The 17,557-nt window shown below is 42.7% G+C and overlaps 1 protein-coding gene across 15 annotated transcripts in view; it reads left to right on the forward strand.

Moving 5' to 3' along the window:
- LOC119953729 (protein unc-13 homolog A) overlaps positions 1-17,557 on the forward strand; it is a 482,106-nt gene that overhangs the window by 349,206 nt on the left and 115,343 nt on the right. For all 15 annotated transcript variants that reach the window (XM_038778280.1, XM_038778279.1, XM_038778281.1 and 12 more), the window contains 4 exons: positions 3,650-3,765; positions 8,043-8,206; positions 9,047-9,197; positions 17,139-17,207. In XM_038778280.1, coding sequence (XP_038634208.1) covers positions 3,650-3,765; positions 8,043-8,206; positions 9,047-9,197; positions 17,139-17,207 — 500 coding nt within the window. The remainder of the gene's footprint in view (positions 1-3,649; positions 3,766-8,042; positions 8,207-9,046; positions 9,198-17,138; positions 17,208-17,557) is intronic.

Here is a 17,557-nt window from a genome sequence, read left to right on the forward strand (position 1 = left end):
TTCTACTTTAATCTAAATGAATTAAATACCATTTATATTTCAATAAAATATGAACATATAAAAATTCAGCATATTTATATCACTGCGCAGGGACAAAGTGGTCTACTTTATTTTGTACTTGCACATTGTGCTATGTAAGGTTGTCATGAAAGTTCTCCAATTATACAAGTTCCAACTTGCAATCGGCCACTCGGGGAGGCAGGCACCAGCCTATTTCTCAACACTGAGAGGGGGGTACTTTGATAAGCTGGTAATAGCTCAACCACAATCATTATGAGAAATTATAGATTCTCTGGCAGAAGCTAAAGAGAAAAATAAAGCCTTTTGTAGTGTTTTGTAATGAGAAGAATCAATAATGAGCTTTGGATTGATTGCTCGTGCAGTAAACAAAATCTAGTGAGCTGTCATGCCTTTTCATCGCATTGGTTGACAGTATTGTCAGTGAAATATGGTTGTTTTATTGGATTGGATGGCATCAGTATCTACGGAAGTAATCCTACAGCTGCTTTGGATACAAAAAATATATAAAAACATTGGCATTTTTAATGATTAAGCACTTGTATCAAAGTCTGGAGGTCCAGATTCTCCAAGTTTTGGAAAATGTGACCTTTTAATAGTCTAAGAAAGTAACCAGCCAGATATTTAAAGATAGCACCCTTTCTGTGACCCTATTTTCTCAAACAGATGCGCTAAACAATGTAAACGACAACCATTTTCTAAGAAGTTCTCCTCAACATATATGATCTTTAATTAGATTGTGGTGCTTTGCTTAGTGTTCATGCTGAAACAGAACTGTGTTTTTTTTTAAGAGTTTGCACATAATCATTAATCCATTCTATTGTTTCTTCTATTGTTTTTATTTGATCTTTTACCAGAACATTCTAGAAGACGATTTGAAAATAAAAATGGCTACCGATAAGAGTGTTTATTAGAGCATGAAAAAATGATTAAGTTATTTATACTTCAGCTATCTCTGAAAGTTGTGCGTAACCATATATTTGTCCATTTGCTATCAACCAGCATAGCATTAGCTGCTTTATCTGCATCTCTTTTGGAGGGGGAAGGAAGGGGTAATTTCTAATCTCAACCATGGTAAATTAATTATCATGACCTCTAGTGTTGACCCAAATAAATAATGTATTTACAAATACACTTTTACTATTTTAAAAATCTAGATTGTGGCTTCTTTCAAACTTCCTTTCTGTGGTGAGAAAAATAATCAAATTCATTTTAAGTGTCTGCATAATTCAGAGCTCTAAATCTTAGTATCTTCCTTGTTTTTTGAATTAACAACTCTTTGAGCTGTTAAAGAAAAATATGAATTTCAAGCGAACTGGACTACGAATCTTGGTACTAAACTGTCACATCAGACTTGTTTTTGAAGCTATCATGGAGTGAGCGCTTATTAATGCAAATATTGGCTGAGTATCAAACACTTTAGCATGTCACTGTAAAAAATATATAAGTACTTTGTTTCAGCTGCATCAGCTTACTTAAAATTGCAAAAGCTATTAAAAAATTGTCAGTTTGAAAGGAGCAAAATACTTGTTCACCCAGCTTCTCTTGAGTCAACTGCTTCTTCCTCTATCTTCCATTTTCTCTCTGCTAATACTTCTGTCTTCTTTTGAGATAACACGTTCTTTATTCCTTATTCCTGAATTAGAAGAAACTGGAGCAATACTTTGACAAATAATAGAATGTAGTTGCAAAAAACCCTCTGATACAAACTGTAAAGAAAAATATATTCTGTAAAATCTAGCTGCCTGAAGATTTTTTAAACTTAAATCTAAATTCAGAACTAACTCTTCCTAGCAGCACTGTGACTGTACCTACGTCAGATGGACTGCATTGGTTCAACAAGGCAACTCACCTTCTCTAGGGCAATTGAGGATAATCATTAAATGCTGGCCTTGCCAGTGACATTCAAATCCTATGAATGAATAAAACAAAAACTGAAAGGAAATGTGCTACACATGTACTGAAACACACCTGAGCTTTTTGCTGAGTTAGTACAATTCTTTATTCATTTATAATCAAAATGACTTGGAAAGTAAGGTAATTCATGCTTCCCATACTGACAACAGGGAGCTGCACTCTATCTTGAGGAATCAGAGTTACAAGATGCTGAATTTGCACTGAAATCAATTTATCTATGGAATTATTTTTTCCCAGTTAAAACAATAAGTGGACATGTAAGTTACTTTATTAGGCTGAGGTCTTTTGCAATGAATGGCAAGCTGTGACATAACGTTTATATATTAAAATACACAAAAAATGTTCCTCCTTTTCCTCATCATTTTAGCGAAGATCAAAATGGTAAATCTGTTTCATCCCATGTGTTTAGTCGCTAATAACATCATACTGAATGGAATTGTGTATAACTCTTCATATTTGAACTCAAAAAGATGAATTAATTTGTTCAAAGCAAATAGTTGCTTGCTATTATATGATGAGCCCTTTAAAGCCTTCTTAAGTATCTTATAATCAAAGAATAACATTGATTTTCTTTTTCCTGTTCTACTATCCAAACTGTAAGATCTGAAGGACGGTTTTTTTTCCGTTTAGTTTTCTACTGTTTAATATAAAGAGGAATGTGCCGGTATGCTTAGAATAGTCAAATTGTGCCCATGGTAATAACCTCTAAGGAGGTCTTGTATCACATTGGGTAGCATCCCTACCTCTGAGCCAGAAGCTCTGGGTATGTTCAGAACATGGCCAAACAAGTTTATTATCAAGCTGTAGATTCTTCTAATACATCTATGGTCGGCAGTAAGGGTGGGAGAGTCTTCTCGGGGGCCATGTTTGATACAGAGTAACGTCCCTTAAGCCATAGCCCCTGGCTACTGGGTTACCTGCTCCAGGAAAAGTAAGCTACAGAAACAGACATCGGCATGAGCTATGTTTGCTCATGTATTGTTAAACGTGGGAAGCTTCTCAGTCGAACAACAAAGTTACAAAAGTGCTTCTATAGGAGTCTGTTAAAATATAAGTATCTAATCCAAATGTTCAATTGCTTATAAAATATATATATGAATGTAAAAAGAATTCCCAGTCAGAAATTAAGCCAAGAATAAAATGATTTTTCTTGTAAATTACTAGAAGGATACATGCAATTTTCTTTAATCATTTAAGCTATTTAGTTCTCACAATTAATGTTTGATTAAAATTTTTGTCAAGGACAAACATAAAGCAAAAACTGTACCAAATTACAAAGACATAAGCCGGGATTTTCAAGTGGCAGAGGAAGTTTACCATTGGCCAAAGTCGGGATCTTCCGGTCCTTCTGAAGTCAATGGCCACTGGCATTGTTTGCCAGCCTTCCTGGAGGGAAGGACCGGAAAATCCTGCCTATAATAAAAACATTTTTAAAAACAGGAAATTCACTTGTGCCGTCCTTCAGTGATGGATATAATCATTTATAAGTTTCTTATACATTTCCGCATGAATATTCCTCTGAGCCTCATTAGGAAATTATAAATTCTTGAGGTCTAGTTGGGAGCTGCATGTCTAGAAATTAGTTGCTGCTGTACAAACTTGTTCTTTTCTTTTAAAAAAGCTTGAATAATTCGATTCAGACCTTCCTTGGCTGTAATTTTATTTGTAATGTTTGATTTCTTTTCTATATTCTATTGATAATTTCCACATCCAGATAAGCGTACTGATAAATCTGCAGTGTCCGGTGCTATCCGGCTACATATTAGCGTGGAGATAAAAGGAGAGGAGAAAGTAGCACCCTACCATGTTCAGTACACGTGTCTACATGAGGTAATGGATCACCCATGAATTATTACATTGGTGTCATTGTTTATTTCTCAATGTGGAGTCCTCTGAAGACCACCTGTTATCCTGGGTATTGGGCAGGAGTTTCTGGAACACCCCCACCCACGGTGTGTTTTCTGGTGGTGGAGGCAGCTTGTCATTGGCCGCCAGTGGGATATTCCAGTCCCTCCACTGTCTACAATGTTTTGCGTGGCTCGCCCACCCCGTCGCTGGGGAACCCACAATAGGGGGGGGGGGAGGTCGCCTTCCGCGGGACTCAGAGTTTCCGTCAACAGGAAGGGCTAGAAAATCCCCCCCCATTTGTGTTTGTCAAGAACACAAAGGAAGAAAACGAGAATTAAAATCTTCAGCAACTGTGTTTCTCCCAGTGGTGTCTTTATTTTACTGTATTCTACTGAAAAAGCATACATAGACATTAACAGCATATTTTCTAGAAGTCACGGGGGCAGATATCAGCGTCTTTCTCTAAATCTACAGAAATATGTAGGTTGCTTTACTGGAAAGTTTTGTTTCCAAATTTCTGAGATATCAGCTGTTCCAGATGGGGTTTTTCCATCAGCTAATTGAATGTCTGACAGTTTAAAATGAGGTAATAAATAGATGACAGTTATTCAACCTACATTTTTGTATTAATGAAAATGTGTTATTCTTATACATTTATTTATTATATTGGAATCATCTGTCAATTTTAAAAAAAAAAAATAATCGTCCCAATCTGGGGCGTAAACATTCACCAACACCACTCGCTCCCCCTGCAGCTTACCACTCACCATCACATACCTCCCGCCACTGTCAGCCACCACCCTCAACGCCTCAAACGACACCCTCTTTCCCACCAGGATCGCCACCCCCCGATTCTTCTCATCCAGCCTTGAATGAAATACTTGGCCCACCCATCCCTTCCTCAGCCGAACCTGGTCCGCCACTTTCAGGTGTGTCTCTTGGAGCATGGCCACATTCGCCTTCAGCCCCTTCAAGTGCGCAAACACCCGGGCCCGTTCAGCCCCCTCACATTCCAGGTTATCAGCCGGATCAGAGGGCTCCCTGCCCCCCTCCCCTGCCGATTAGCCATAACCCATCCCCTGCCCACCACTAGCCAGCGTCCCCTGCTCGGCCTGTTCCCCACGGCGGCAACTCCCCCCCCCCCTCCAACCCCAGCACCCCCTGCATACTCCAGCTCCTTCCTGGCCATTTCAGCAGCAACCCGGTACCCCCCACCCCCCAGGCTAGGACCCCTCCTATCCACGCCCCTCCCTCCATCGCACTCCCGTGAGCCAGCTAACTTCTGCTGACCCCGGCGGCTCCCGCCATACCTCCGACTCCTCCCCACGTGGGACTACTCCTGCTCCTTCGTGCCAATCAGCAGGTCCTCCCCCCGCTCTTGCGCGGGAAAATAACAACCAGCAAAGGCTCGCGCTTCCCAGCCCCGACCCCATCATCCCACAGCACGGGAAACCAGAGAAAAGCCCGCGCTTTCGCCCTGCCCAACCCCGCCTCCTCTAGGGCAACTCCCATTGCCAGTCCCCATCACCAGCTCCCCGCACTCCCAGTTTACCTCCCTGCCCGAACCCGTCCACCAGACCCATACAAAAAGACATAACAACATCACCCCACCCACCCTAAAGCCAACACACATCTTGCATTAAACAGAGAACCCCCCCCCCCCCCCCCCCCCCCCCAGAGCAAAAATTAAACACAATTACATTATCATACAAAAACTCCCATCTTTGACCCTCCGTTTGAGTCCAGTTTCTCGGCCTGCACAAAGGCCCACGCCTCCTCTGGGGACTCAAAATAATGGTGCCAGTCCTTGTAGGTGACCCACAGACGTGCCGGCTGCAACATACCAAACTTCATGCTCCGTCTGTGGAGCACCGCTTTCGTCCGGTTGAACCCGGCCCTCCGCTTAGCCACCTCCGCACTCCAGTCCTAGAAGATCCGCACCTTTGTGTTCTCCCACTTGCTGCTCCGCTCCTTCTTGGCCCACCGGAGCACGCACTCTCGATCAACGAACCGGTGATACCGCACCAACACCGCCCGCGGCGGCTCATTCGGCTTGGGCCTCCTAGCCAGAATTCTGTGGGCCCCCTCCAAGTCCAGGGGCCCCTGGAAGGACCCAGCTCCCATCAACGAGTTCAGCATAACGACCACATAGGCCGCCAGGTCCGACCCCTCCAGCCCCTCCGTGAGGCCCAGGATCCGCAAATTCTTCCGTCTCGACCGGTTGTCCAGCTCTTTGAACCGCTCCTGCCACTTTTTATGGAGCGCCTTGTGCACCTCCACCTTCCCCGCGACGGCCACGGCCTCATCCTCCCTTTCGGAGGCCTGCTGCTGCAGCTCCCGGATCGCGGCCCCCTGGGCTGTCTGAGTCTCCATCAGCTCTTTGATGGTAGCCTTCAGCGACTCCAGCAGCTCCACCTTAAGCTCCTGGAAGCAGCGCAGCAGAGTCTCCTGCGCCCACTGCCTCAGCTCCTCGAGGGCTCCGCCGGCCGCCATTTTGTTTCCCTTCCCCCGCTTTTCCAGGGGCGCTTCCACTGCTTTACTGCTCACCCCACTCCTGGTCCGGACCATAGGACCCTAAGGATCTACTCCAGACCCCTTCCCACATCGGGATTCGTCGAAGAAGTTCCATTGGGGGCCCTGAAAAGAGCCCCAAAGTCCGTTTTTAGCGGGAGCTGCCGAACGTGCGGCTTAGCTCCGCATAGCCGCAACCGCAAGTCCATCTGTCAATTTTTATCTATTAAACATTAAATATGGTTACATTACAATTATTAATGTTTCAGAGTGGTGTGACCTAATTAGAACATCATGGATATCAATGTCTCCCTCGATAAGCAAAATTTTCTTTTAGGGCTAGCCATAAACTCCACATCATTTATGGTAAAATAAAACATTTACTTCAGAAGAGATGCAATATCAGTAACTGGATTTAGTTAACTTTACAAATCACTTTATAGCATAGCTGGATTTCTTGATTAAGTTACAGTCTACATGCTCTTGGCTGAGTGTAATTCTCAACATCTTTCTGATTCCAGTGTTGATGAAGTTTGCTTTTCCTTTGTTTCCATCATTTTAAAATGTTGTTTTTCGATTTTAGTGGCAATCTTGAAATTTTTCACAGGAGTATACAACTGGTATACCCCATTTATGCCAACAATCAGAACCAGATTTACTTGAACTTGATTGATGAAACTGTTCCATTTATATACAGTACTGTGAACGGTTTCAAAAATGGGAAGGAACAAAGCAACCCATTTTCCGTTTTCCCGCGAATGCCTTGTCCTGTATATCACATATTCATATTTGATATATAATTTCAGAGTTACATTAATAGTGCTCACATGTCTGTGATGAATATAAGGATTCAGATGTATTGTGTTATAGGTATTTTGCGCAGTGAGGGTTAAAAGCCTGGGTTAGTGTGTGTGTGTGGGAACTGGGGTACAGTCGAACCATTGTAAAAAGCTTGGGCTAATAGAATTTTGTTTTGATTAAAGGAATTCCTTGTGGAGTTAATTAGATTTCAACTTGGTAAGATGATGTCATTGCTGGGTGGAGCTAAGGCATTAGGCACTTTGTGGAAAAGCAGGTCAGCGCATTTCTGAGCCGAGTAAAACTGTGTTCAGAAGTGAAGCAGTTTTGCTCTCACTGCAATTCAGCTAAAACAGATCAGCAGTCTTTAAAGCAGTGTAGACTTGTCTGAGAACAAGATGAAGCAAGATGAGAAACCGCTTCTGAAGTAATACAGCCAGAGTTTCTGCCTGGCTCTGACAGGAGTCAGATCTTCTCTGTAAAGCAGTATCAAGAGATTTCTCTTTCTCAAAGAACATCTCTGTTTTGAAAGTAATCCTGTGAACTGAGAGCTGAGATTTTTTTTTTCCTTGTTGCTTAAGTGGGAATAAAGATTGCAATTATTCACTGTATTGAGTAGTATTGTTTAAGGGGTAATTGTAAACTATTTCCTGGTGTGATGTTAAAGATTTTAATACTGTGTTTGTAATAACGTTTGTTTTAATATACCATATCCCTATGTCTTTATGAATCACTCCTGGAAAGAGGTATCCTTTCCTCACAGTCTTAAAAAACTAAAATAAAATATTGGTGTTTCGGTCCAGTATCCTAGCCACTGTTGGGGTCTGGTCTGGTATTGTAATATGACAATGCCTCAATTAAAAGTTTCAAATAAGTTTGTTTTTTATAAACCGTATTAGTTGTGATTTACCGTCAAAAGAATATTGATTTTTGTATGCTTCTACATACAGAATGAATTTCATTACCTGACGGATATACAAAACAATGGAGTTGTGAAGATTCCAGATGCAAAAGGAGATGATGCCTGGAAAGTTTATTTTGATGAAACTGCCCAAGAAATAGTGGATGAGTTTGCAATGCGATTTGGTATCGAATCCATTTATCAGGCTATGACGTAAGTTTATGCCGTTGTTTCAATTAGTACTTTTTGAAAGAATGAATAAGGTGATCTGTTAAATGCTGACAGTTAGTATGCAACATCAATGGTTCTTCCTTCAGTGTGATTTAAAATATTGTGCTGAATTCCAGTCAAAGGATTGTAAAAAATGTCAAAATTTTCACAAATACTTATATTTTACCTTAATTCCTATAACAAGCAGGAATTATTCTTTGACCTCACCAATTCATGTCAAAGGTATCATAAATATTGCATCCAGTAGATTGTTCAGTAAAAATGCAGAGTGTAAGCATGTGACATCACTTCAAACCACTAAAATCAACATAATTCATTACTATAGATGTCGCTGTCATTCCTGTCAGTACTGTTGTTAAGAGAATATTTGTTACTTGCCAAATTAATTTCTGACACACACATGAAATTATATAGCAAATAAAAACATTTTATTTGACTCAAAGAGTTGACCTCTGGTTTCATATCTTCAGTAAATCATAGGTTGGCAGCCCCAGCCATTACTTGGTTAATATTTCTGTTTCAGATACAATTTTCCTTTTCTTAGAAACTTTTTCTGTCAATTGTCCTCCACTGTACACCTGTGTTGAATGAATTTATTGACTATTTTATTCTGTGATGCCACCCTCTGATTCCTTGTTCCCATGGCCAATTTTTAAGTGTAAATGTTGGTAGGGAAGTGGACATAATCAAGCTATTCAGAGTTAGAGCCACTAGTGGGATTGCATTTAGCTTCAATAGATATTGTATATTTAAAAGAGAAATTGAAATTTACAAAAATGCGCTATTACCTCTAACTGTTATATTTCTATTATACTTTTGTAGGCATTTTGCCTGCCTGTCTTCAAAGTACATGTGCCCTGGAGTACCAGCTGTGATGAGTACTCTGTTGGCAAATATCAATGCTTACTATGCGCATACCACTGCCTCTACCAATGTATCTGCCTCTGATCGTTTTTCAGCCTCCAATTTTGGGGTATGTATTAATAACAGGGCAGCACTTTTTTCACATTTTACATTGATTCTCTGCGATTGTAAAGTTGTCTAAAGATTTCTGTGAGGGTTGTGAAAATTCACCTTTCATTTCATTGATTTGGTCTTGATTAAAGGTTTTGGCAGCAAGATTGAAATGAACTTGTTTGAAATTTTTATTTTCTAACCCAAAAGACCATGAGATTTGAACCAATATTCCATGGACAATTTACAACTTCCGTTGTTGCAATAATAGAAAGGATGTCAGATTTGTTCACTGATGAACTATTTTTAACAGGAGCTTTTATCTTGGAAGGCTAGAAGTTGAAAGCAGAGATGTTGACCTAAACTTGTACATCCAAAATTATTAAATTTTCTACAAAGCATTGCAATAATTCACATTGACTGTTATGATAGCCATCTGAAATAAAGCATAATATAATGTTTCCTGCTGTGTATTACATCAGTAATTGTTTCATATCATCTATTTAGTGATTAGATAAATACATACTGTCATGGAAGTGTCTCTTCAAGAAATGTTTTGTCTTATCAAATAGCTTCAGTGATGCCATTGTGTGGGTGGAGCTGGGCTGTGGGTCTGAGTTTTACTTCTGTTTTTGAGCTGGGAGCTGTTTTGTGGCTCTGAGGTTTTTTTCACATTTGGAAGCTGAATTCAGACAGAGAAGTCGTGTCTTGTCTCTCACTCTCTGCGTGTTAAAAGGTGTCTCCAGATCACTTGATAATTTAAAAGTGATAACTGTTTTCTGGAAAGAATTCAAACCTGTTTTGGACAGGAAACACAAAGTACCTATGCCAGGTTTTGAGTGCTGTGTGCTGGGCCATGCCTTTGAAAAGGGGTTTCTGGTTTATGGGATCTTGTTACTAAATTGAGACAGCTTAAAGGGGGAAATTTAATAAGGGTTATATATAGAGTACTGTAGTTGTGTGAGGTATTTATGTTTGTAGTTAATAAAAATGCCTACTGTGTGTGTTTATAAAAATATTAACTAAATTTGTAGAATAAACTTTGTTTTTTGATTAAAAGGGGAATCTCCAGGTGGTGGGGTTCCCAGGTATCTGTTGCTCTTGTCCTTCTAGATGGTAGTGGTTGTGGGTTTGGAAGGTGCTATTTAAGGAACCTTGGTGAGTTACTGCAGTGCATCTTGTAGATGGTACACATGGCTGCCACTGTTCATCGATGGTGGAGGATTTGAATGTTTGTGGAAGGGGGATCAATCAAGTGGGATGCTTTTTCCTGGATGGTGTCGGGCTTCTTGAGTGTTGTTGGGTCTGCACCCATCTAGGGAAGTGGAGAGTGTCCCATTACACTCCTGACTTGTGCATTGTAGATGGTAGACAGGCTTTAGGGGTCAGGAAGTAAGTTACTCTATGTCAGTCACCGCCATGTTTGCTCTCAGAGGTGCAAATAAACTAGGAATACTCCAATTGCATGGTTTAAAAGACTGCAGAATTTTTGGTGTAAGCGTGTTAACAGCATGAATATGATACTTCCAAGTTGCCTTTACCTTTTATGGTCAGCCCATCAAGCCTTCTGCCTCATTTAATGTTTACCCATAAAACTGACCTCACACAACTAGATTTTCATGTGCAGCAGGAATTAACATTAGCCATCTGATGTTTTATTTCAATTTTATTTCAGTTTTTTTTAGTTTTCTTTTCAACTCGCTGAGACCTGGGGCTGGGTTCCCTGCTGCCTGCCGCCGGTAGCAGAGTTCCCGACACAGCGGAGAATCCAACATCGCAAAAATGGAATTAGCGCTGGGCGCCGATCTCTTTCCGCTGCTTCAGTCTCCCACTGGTGCCAGTATTGAGGTATGTGCCCTGCACCAGTAGTAGGATGCAAGTAGGTCAAATTGACCCATTCGCATCCTGTTAACGTGCAGCACACCAGGTTCTCCAAGTCTGCGTGATTCTCCAATTCATATGGGTGAGAATTGGCTCTTGAGGTGGGACAAGGGGGTCACCTTTTGAGGGAGTTGTCCCCACAGTCCATCGGAGGACCCCACACCCCCACAATACAAATCCTGCCTAAACCCCCCACCACCACCAGAGGCCCCTCCGGAGAGACTCCTCCATGAGAGAGAAACTGCCTTTAATGTGGTCCAAGAGCTGTCAAACATAGCTAGATGTTAATAAACATTGTGGTTCGTTTCACAGGGTTCTTGAGATCCATTCAAGTGTGAAGGGAAATGAAATTTAAAAATCCAGACAGCTGGCTGTGTACAAGCTGTCGATGACAGCCTAGTAAAATCAATTTCCATTGATATGAATGAAAGCCTTGCAGATCAAAGATCTGAGGTGGTTAAAACCCAGCTCATGTGTTTTTCGCTTTCTCGGAATTTGCAAGGTCTGCTTTCTTTGCCTGAGCCAGTAGCTGCATTGCACAGGTGAGTTTTAAAGCAGTATTTTTTTCACTATCTCTGACTGGTCTGCTCTTTAGCTTCCAAACATGAGTCTCTGTAATGGCAAGAGTCTCTGGTGGGGGTCTGTCCCATGGGCAGGGGGGGTCTTTGGTGGGGGTCTCTATAATGGGGCGTCTCCGTAATGGGGGTGTCTCTGTTGTGGGGGCGTCTCTGTTATGGGGCTTTCCAAGGGGGGGTCTCTAGTCGGGGAGGGCTCTCTTATGGGATCTCTGTAATTGGGGGTTCTGTAATGGGGGGGTCTCCCTGGTGGATGGGTCTCTCTGGTGGATGGGTCTCACTGGTAGGGGGGTCTCTGTAATGGGGGTCTCTGTAATGGTGGGTCTCGGAAATGGTGGGTCTCGGAAATGGTGGGTCTCTGTAATGGGGGTCTCTGTAATGGCGAGTCTCTGTAATGGTGGGTCTCTGTAATGGGGGTCTCTGAAATGGTGGGTCTCTGAAATGGTGGGTCTCTGTAATGGTGGGTTTCTGTATTGGGGATCTCTGTATTGGGGGGTCACTTATGGGTCTCTCTTATGGGGGTCTCTCTTAGGCGGGGTCTCTGGTGGGGGATCATGGGGAGGGTTTCTCTCTTATGGGGCAGGTTTCTGGTAGGGGTCTCTGGTAGGTTGTGGCGGGGTTGGGTCACTCTCGTATTGTGGAGGGAGGGCGAACCAGCAAATCCCATGGTGAAGGGGTAGTGGAATGCCAGCAATGATTGTCGCGGAGAGAGCTTCGATACCTCCGTAGTAGTGGCTGGAGGCCATTAGGTTGCAGTGCTGATTGGGGCTCCCTTTAAAGATCTCTGTGGAGCCGGTTGCCAGCTCTATCACGCCCCACCCCTCCAGTGACAGCAGAAACCTTGCCCACTCATTTTCTTTCTTTAAGAGGCTCAATATCTGGAGAGAAATCTGCTCTGTGTAGCTGGAGAGTCATATACCAATTTTAATTCTAAGCCTGACTCTTTGCCAAATTCTGAGAAGATTCTGCCCAATATAGCTTGCCAAATTTGCAAGCGCTGCATTTCCAATTGTTCTTATATATTTTTCACTCTTCTATGGTTCTGATCTTCAATGCACTGATTGCATGCTGGAAAATGTTATTTAGTTGCTTTTTTGATATTTTGCGACACCTGAAGCACTACCCACACGACCAATCTCAGTCATTTAAACTGGGGAAAGTTTCTGCAGCAGGAGATGAACTGTTGAGCATTCATGGTGACTGGCCTGAATTAGAACATCACATGTTCTCAGACTTTTATGCTCCTCTTCAGAAATTTGAGATCAAAGATCATCTTCATTGTGTAGATGATTGTGGCGTTCTAGCTGGAATGTACAAAATCTTTCCAAGTATCTTAGAAGCTTCATGTAAATCTAAGATACTTTATAAGTCCTGTCATTAAAAATTGACTTCCGTGGGTGGCCCAGCCATTCACACCCAGATGTCCTGGGCATGCCCCAGACTTATCGGGTTCTGGACAACCTTCTTTGAGACAATGTCCTATGTTGTGGGGGTGACGGTGAGCCTTGCCCAAGAGTAGCAGTCGTTGGGGTATCAGACCAGCCAGAACTATTTATGTGGGAAGGAGCCAACGCCCTTGCCTTTGCTTCCGTAATCACCCGCTGAAGAATCCTGCTTAGCTGGTGATCAGCGGCACCACCCATAGCTGCATACCAACTGGCAGACCTGTCAGAATTTCTCCACCTGGAGATGATCCAATTCGCCATCCACGGGTCAGAGGAGGGCTTCCACAAACGTGGAGGCCATTAAACAACTTGTTTCAGGACCTGTTTGAAGCCAACAGCCAATACATCGAGCAGGGGGGGAGGGGGGCACACAGGAGCCAACGAGACAGCAAGCAACAAACGGAGGGGAGGGGGTGAGGCCAGAGGGAGAAGAGTGGGAGACTGGAGATGGCCGGAATGACTAATAGGAGGCCTAGAGCAAGATGACAAAGAACAGAACCCACAAAGACACGCCAAAAACAGGATTTGAGCCGATACCAATGGAAAAGTTCTTGGGCGCGATTCTCCGCTCCCCACGCCGGGTGGGAGAATCGCGGGAGGGCCCCCCGCCTAATTTCACGACCCCCTGGCGCCCCTGCGATTCTCCAACCCCCCCGCTCGGAAGAAACGGCGCTCGCCGTTTTTCACGGTGACCGGCGATTCTCCGACCCGGATGGGCCGAGCGGCCTGCCGTTCGCGACCGTTTCACGACGGCGGCAACCACACCTGGTTGCTGCCGTCGTGAAATCGCCGTGAGATGCCCGTTTTGGGGCTTGTAGGGGGCCTGGTGGGGAATGAGCACCACGACTGTGCTCGGGAGGGGACAGGCCCGCGATCGGTGCCCACCGATCGTCGGGCCAGCGTCTCAATCGGACGCACTATTTCCCTTCCGCTGCCCCGCAAGATCAAGCCGCCACACATGCGTGGGTTCGATCTGTCAGCCGTCGTGATATCAGCCGCGCATGCGCGGGTTGGAGCCGGCCAATCTGCGCATGCGCGGCTGACGTCACATAGGCGCCGCCGTCGCGTCACTCTCGGCGTGCCGCCCGGTGGCCGAGAGCTACGGAGCACCGCTCCTAGCCCCGCCAGGAGGGAGAATAGGGGGCGAGGAGCGGCCTCCGAGGCCGTCATGAAACTCGGCCGAGTTCACGACGGCCCTCCCGATTTTTCCCGGGAGCGGAGAATTCCGCCCCTTGTATACTGTAGTGGTGCGCATACCCTTGTCTATTGTACAGTATATAAAATGAATAACTGCAATATAAACATTTTCTGCAAGAGGGAACTAAAAGGAAAAGAGGTTGGAGGTAAAGAAGGGTTGGGCTTGTTTTTCTTCAATGTTTGGTCATTGCAAATTGCATTTGGTTTGTACAGATTTGTTTATTTTGTAGTGTAGGAAATGAAAAAAAAAATCTAATAATCTTTATTCTTGTCACAAGTAGGCTTACATTAACACCGCAATGAAATTACTGTGAAAAGCCCCTAGTCTCCACATTCCGGTGCCTATTTGGGTACACAGAGGGAAAATTCAAAATATCCAATTCACCTCACAAGCACGTCTATTGGGACTTGTGGGAGGAAACCCACGCAGACACGGGTAAAACGTGCAAACTCTGCACAGACAGTGACCCAAGCCGGGAATCGAACACGGGTCCCTGGCGCTGTGAAGCAATAGTGCTAACTGGTGCTACCATGCCAACCCGACCCTAATAAAATCATTTTCCAAAAAAATTGACTTCCCAGGTGGCTTCTTGAAAGTGTATTACTTTGTTGCCATATAACAGGAAACACAAAATGGAAAATCACGGCATCACTGCATCTTGATTATTCCTGAAACAAGTGTCTATAGATAATATACATTGGGTAACTGACATAATAAGTCACTTCATTATTCTTATTTTGACTAGATAATCTTTTGGCTTTAGTCAACTCTATCTCTCGATTAATTTTATTTTTTTCATTGACAGTGATGCATGTAAACTGGCAATGGGACATGTCTGTCCTTGATAGCTTATAGTTGCTTGTCTAAGCACCTTTGTTCAGAAATTAAGTGAATAGATGCAGTGTGAAGTAGTTCTGTCAGATATAGCCCTTGGGTAAGAGCATCCTCCTCACACCTGCTCTGCCATTCCTTCAAGAAATTAGAACTATGGGGAGGATTTTCCACCCCCATTTTTGAAGGGGGCAGAAAAGCCGGTGGGAATGGAGAATCTGACGAGAGTCCCCAAATGGCTTTCATGCCGGTGGGGTTTCCTGTTGTCCCCACCTCCGTAAATGCAATCGTGAAAGATCGCGATCGCCATTACCATACAGTTAAAATTTACAGGCTTCGCTGCTGCACCTGGCAGTGCACGGTGCTGGGGAGGCTTCCATTGGGGAGGAACAGGGTGGGATGGGGTGGCGCTCCTGGGAGACTTGGAAGTCCTGTGTCGAAGTTCAGTAGGCGGGGGGGGTGGGGAATCCCATTCATGGAGGTGGGGGCGGGTTGTCCGTAGGCTATTTGTGCTTCTACTCTTTGTGCTTATACTCTTTGTGTTTTCAGATAAGGGCGTCCCAATCTGTCAGGGTCCTTGAGAGCTGTCGGGGTAGACTCATTCAGAGCCCACCCCGCCAACATGATGTTGTGGGACCGGTCTTCAGGGTTTCTTTTGATAATGTGTCAAAAAATATGGCAAGAAAATTCGGCAGTGCAGTTGGTGAGCTTGCACACTGCATTTCCCGTTTGACTTGACACATTGTCAAAAAGAGAAAATTTTGCCCTATGTAAAACATGTCTTCAAGAAATGTCTTGGAAGAAAATATACACGGCAAGATTCTCCCTTGTATATAAAAGCATTGTGAGTCTTGTGATATTGTCGCTGATGTCACAATTTATCTTAAAAGGATAGTTGTCCCTTTCCTACTATGTTGAGGCTTGTTGCTGGACAATCTTAACATTGTAAGTGTAAGGAGGATGCTTCTACGGGTAAGGTCATCAACCTTTAGTTAATATTTTGAATGTGTCAATGAGTAATACCTGGTAATGAATGTTCTTGCACCTTAAGACATTTTACAAGTTGTTTTTTTCATTCTCAATTTGAATATCTGATGTTCTCTTCAGCCTTCTCAACGGTATTTAGGGATGGGCAAGAAATACTGGACTAACCAGCAATGCTTACATCCTATGAATTAATTTTTAAAAATCATCAGGAGGTTGCTTTTCACCTTTAGAAATTTGCTGATAAGATCATACTTCCTCTTTAGCAGAATTGTACAAGCTGAAAATGTACGTATTGTTAAAGATCAATAGCCATTCTGGTAGTGTGAATGAGATGAATTAAACATAATTTGAACACACTGAATGTTTTTTGAAACAAACATATAGTGCAGACCCATTTGGCCAAGCACTATTATTAGTATAATTCTTTGAGTTAAAACCGTGCAGCGCCCATACTATCTATTTATTCATATTTTTTTACCTGAAGATAAAGCCCGCATAAAAATTAGTTATGGGTGAATTGTACTTGAGATTGGAAAATAATGTAAAAGCTTAAAGTAAGCATTCGGCAGTAAATATGACAATAAAATAATGAGTACAGTTTTCTACAGAACATGATGGCTAATTTTCCATTTTAGAATCCCAGTGGAGTCTAGGGTGTTTGAATCATGTGGAGATGCAGCAAAAATAAAAGTCAGGACCACACCATAGTGGTATCGCAATTATGTGAATGAGTCACAGTACTAATTCTACAACTGCTCTGTTATCATGAATGACCGAGTGTAGATGTTGCTTAGTTCTTCTGAGTCAGTTCAGAACAATTCCAAATGACCCCTTTTGATTGAGATGATATAACCATTACTTGGATAGGCAGATCATTGATGAGAGGGGATTTTTTTTGTTTCCAACAGAATCAATAGAAATGAAAATTTGACAGTTCCTAGAAGAGTTAGTTGCTCTTCAACAGGAGTTTAATGGCCAGGCAGTATGTCGGCAATCTACCCTTGTGTTTCGAATCATTAAAATGTTTCTGTTTTCTCTTGCAGAAAGAGAGGTTTGTAAAACTTCTGGACCAACTGCACAATTCTCTTCGTATTGATCTGTCAATGTATAGGGTGAGTTTGGCATAAAGGGTTTTTAAAGTTTCTTTCCATCTAAGCAGAATTATGTCATGATTAAAAATAGTAATAAAAAGCCTAATTAGTAACAGAAAATAATGTTGTATAAAAGATACGGTAGCCTGAGTTAATGTCAGTCACCTTTTGAGGGTTACCTATATTGTACTGGATTCAGAAAATAGCCGACAAGTGACAATAAAGAAAATACAATTACAATGAAGAAATAAACATCTTCTGCAGATTATCCAGCTTGGTGTCCCAGAGTGAGATACTTATTTGCATGTTTGGGCTTCTGTTAGTGCAATATTCATTTTGTTACAGAATTAACCTGCTGTATTAACTAAATC

This window comes from Scyliorhinus canicula, chromosome 18 (assembly GCF_902713615.1).
Source record: "Scyliorhinus canicula chromosome 18, sScyCan1.1, whole genome shotgun sequence".
In the NCBI taxonomy this organism is placed as follows: domain Eukaryota; kingdom Metazoa; phylum Chordata; class Chondrichthyes; order Carcharhiniformes; family Scyliorhinidae; genus Scyliorhinus; species Scyliorhinus canicula.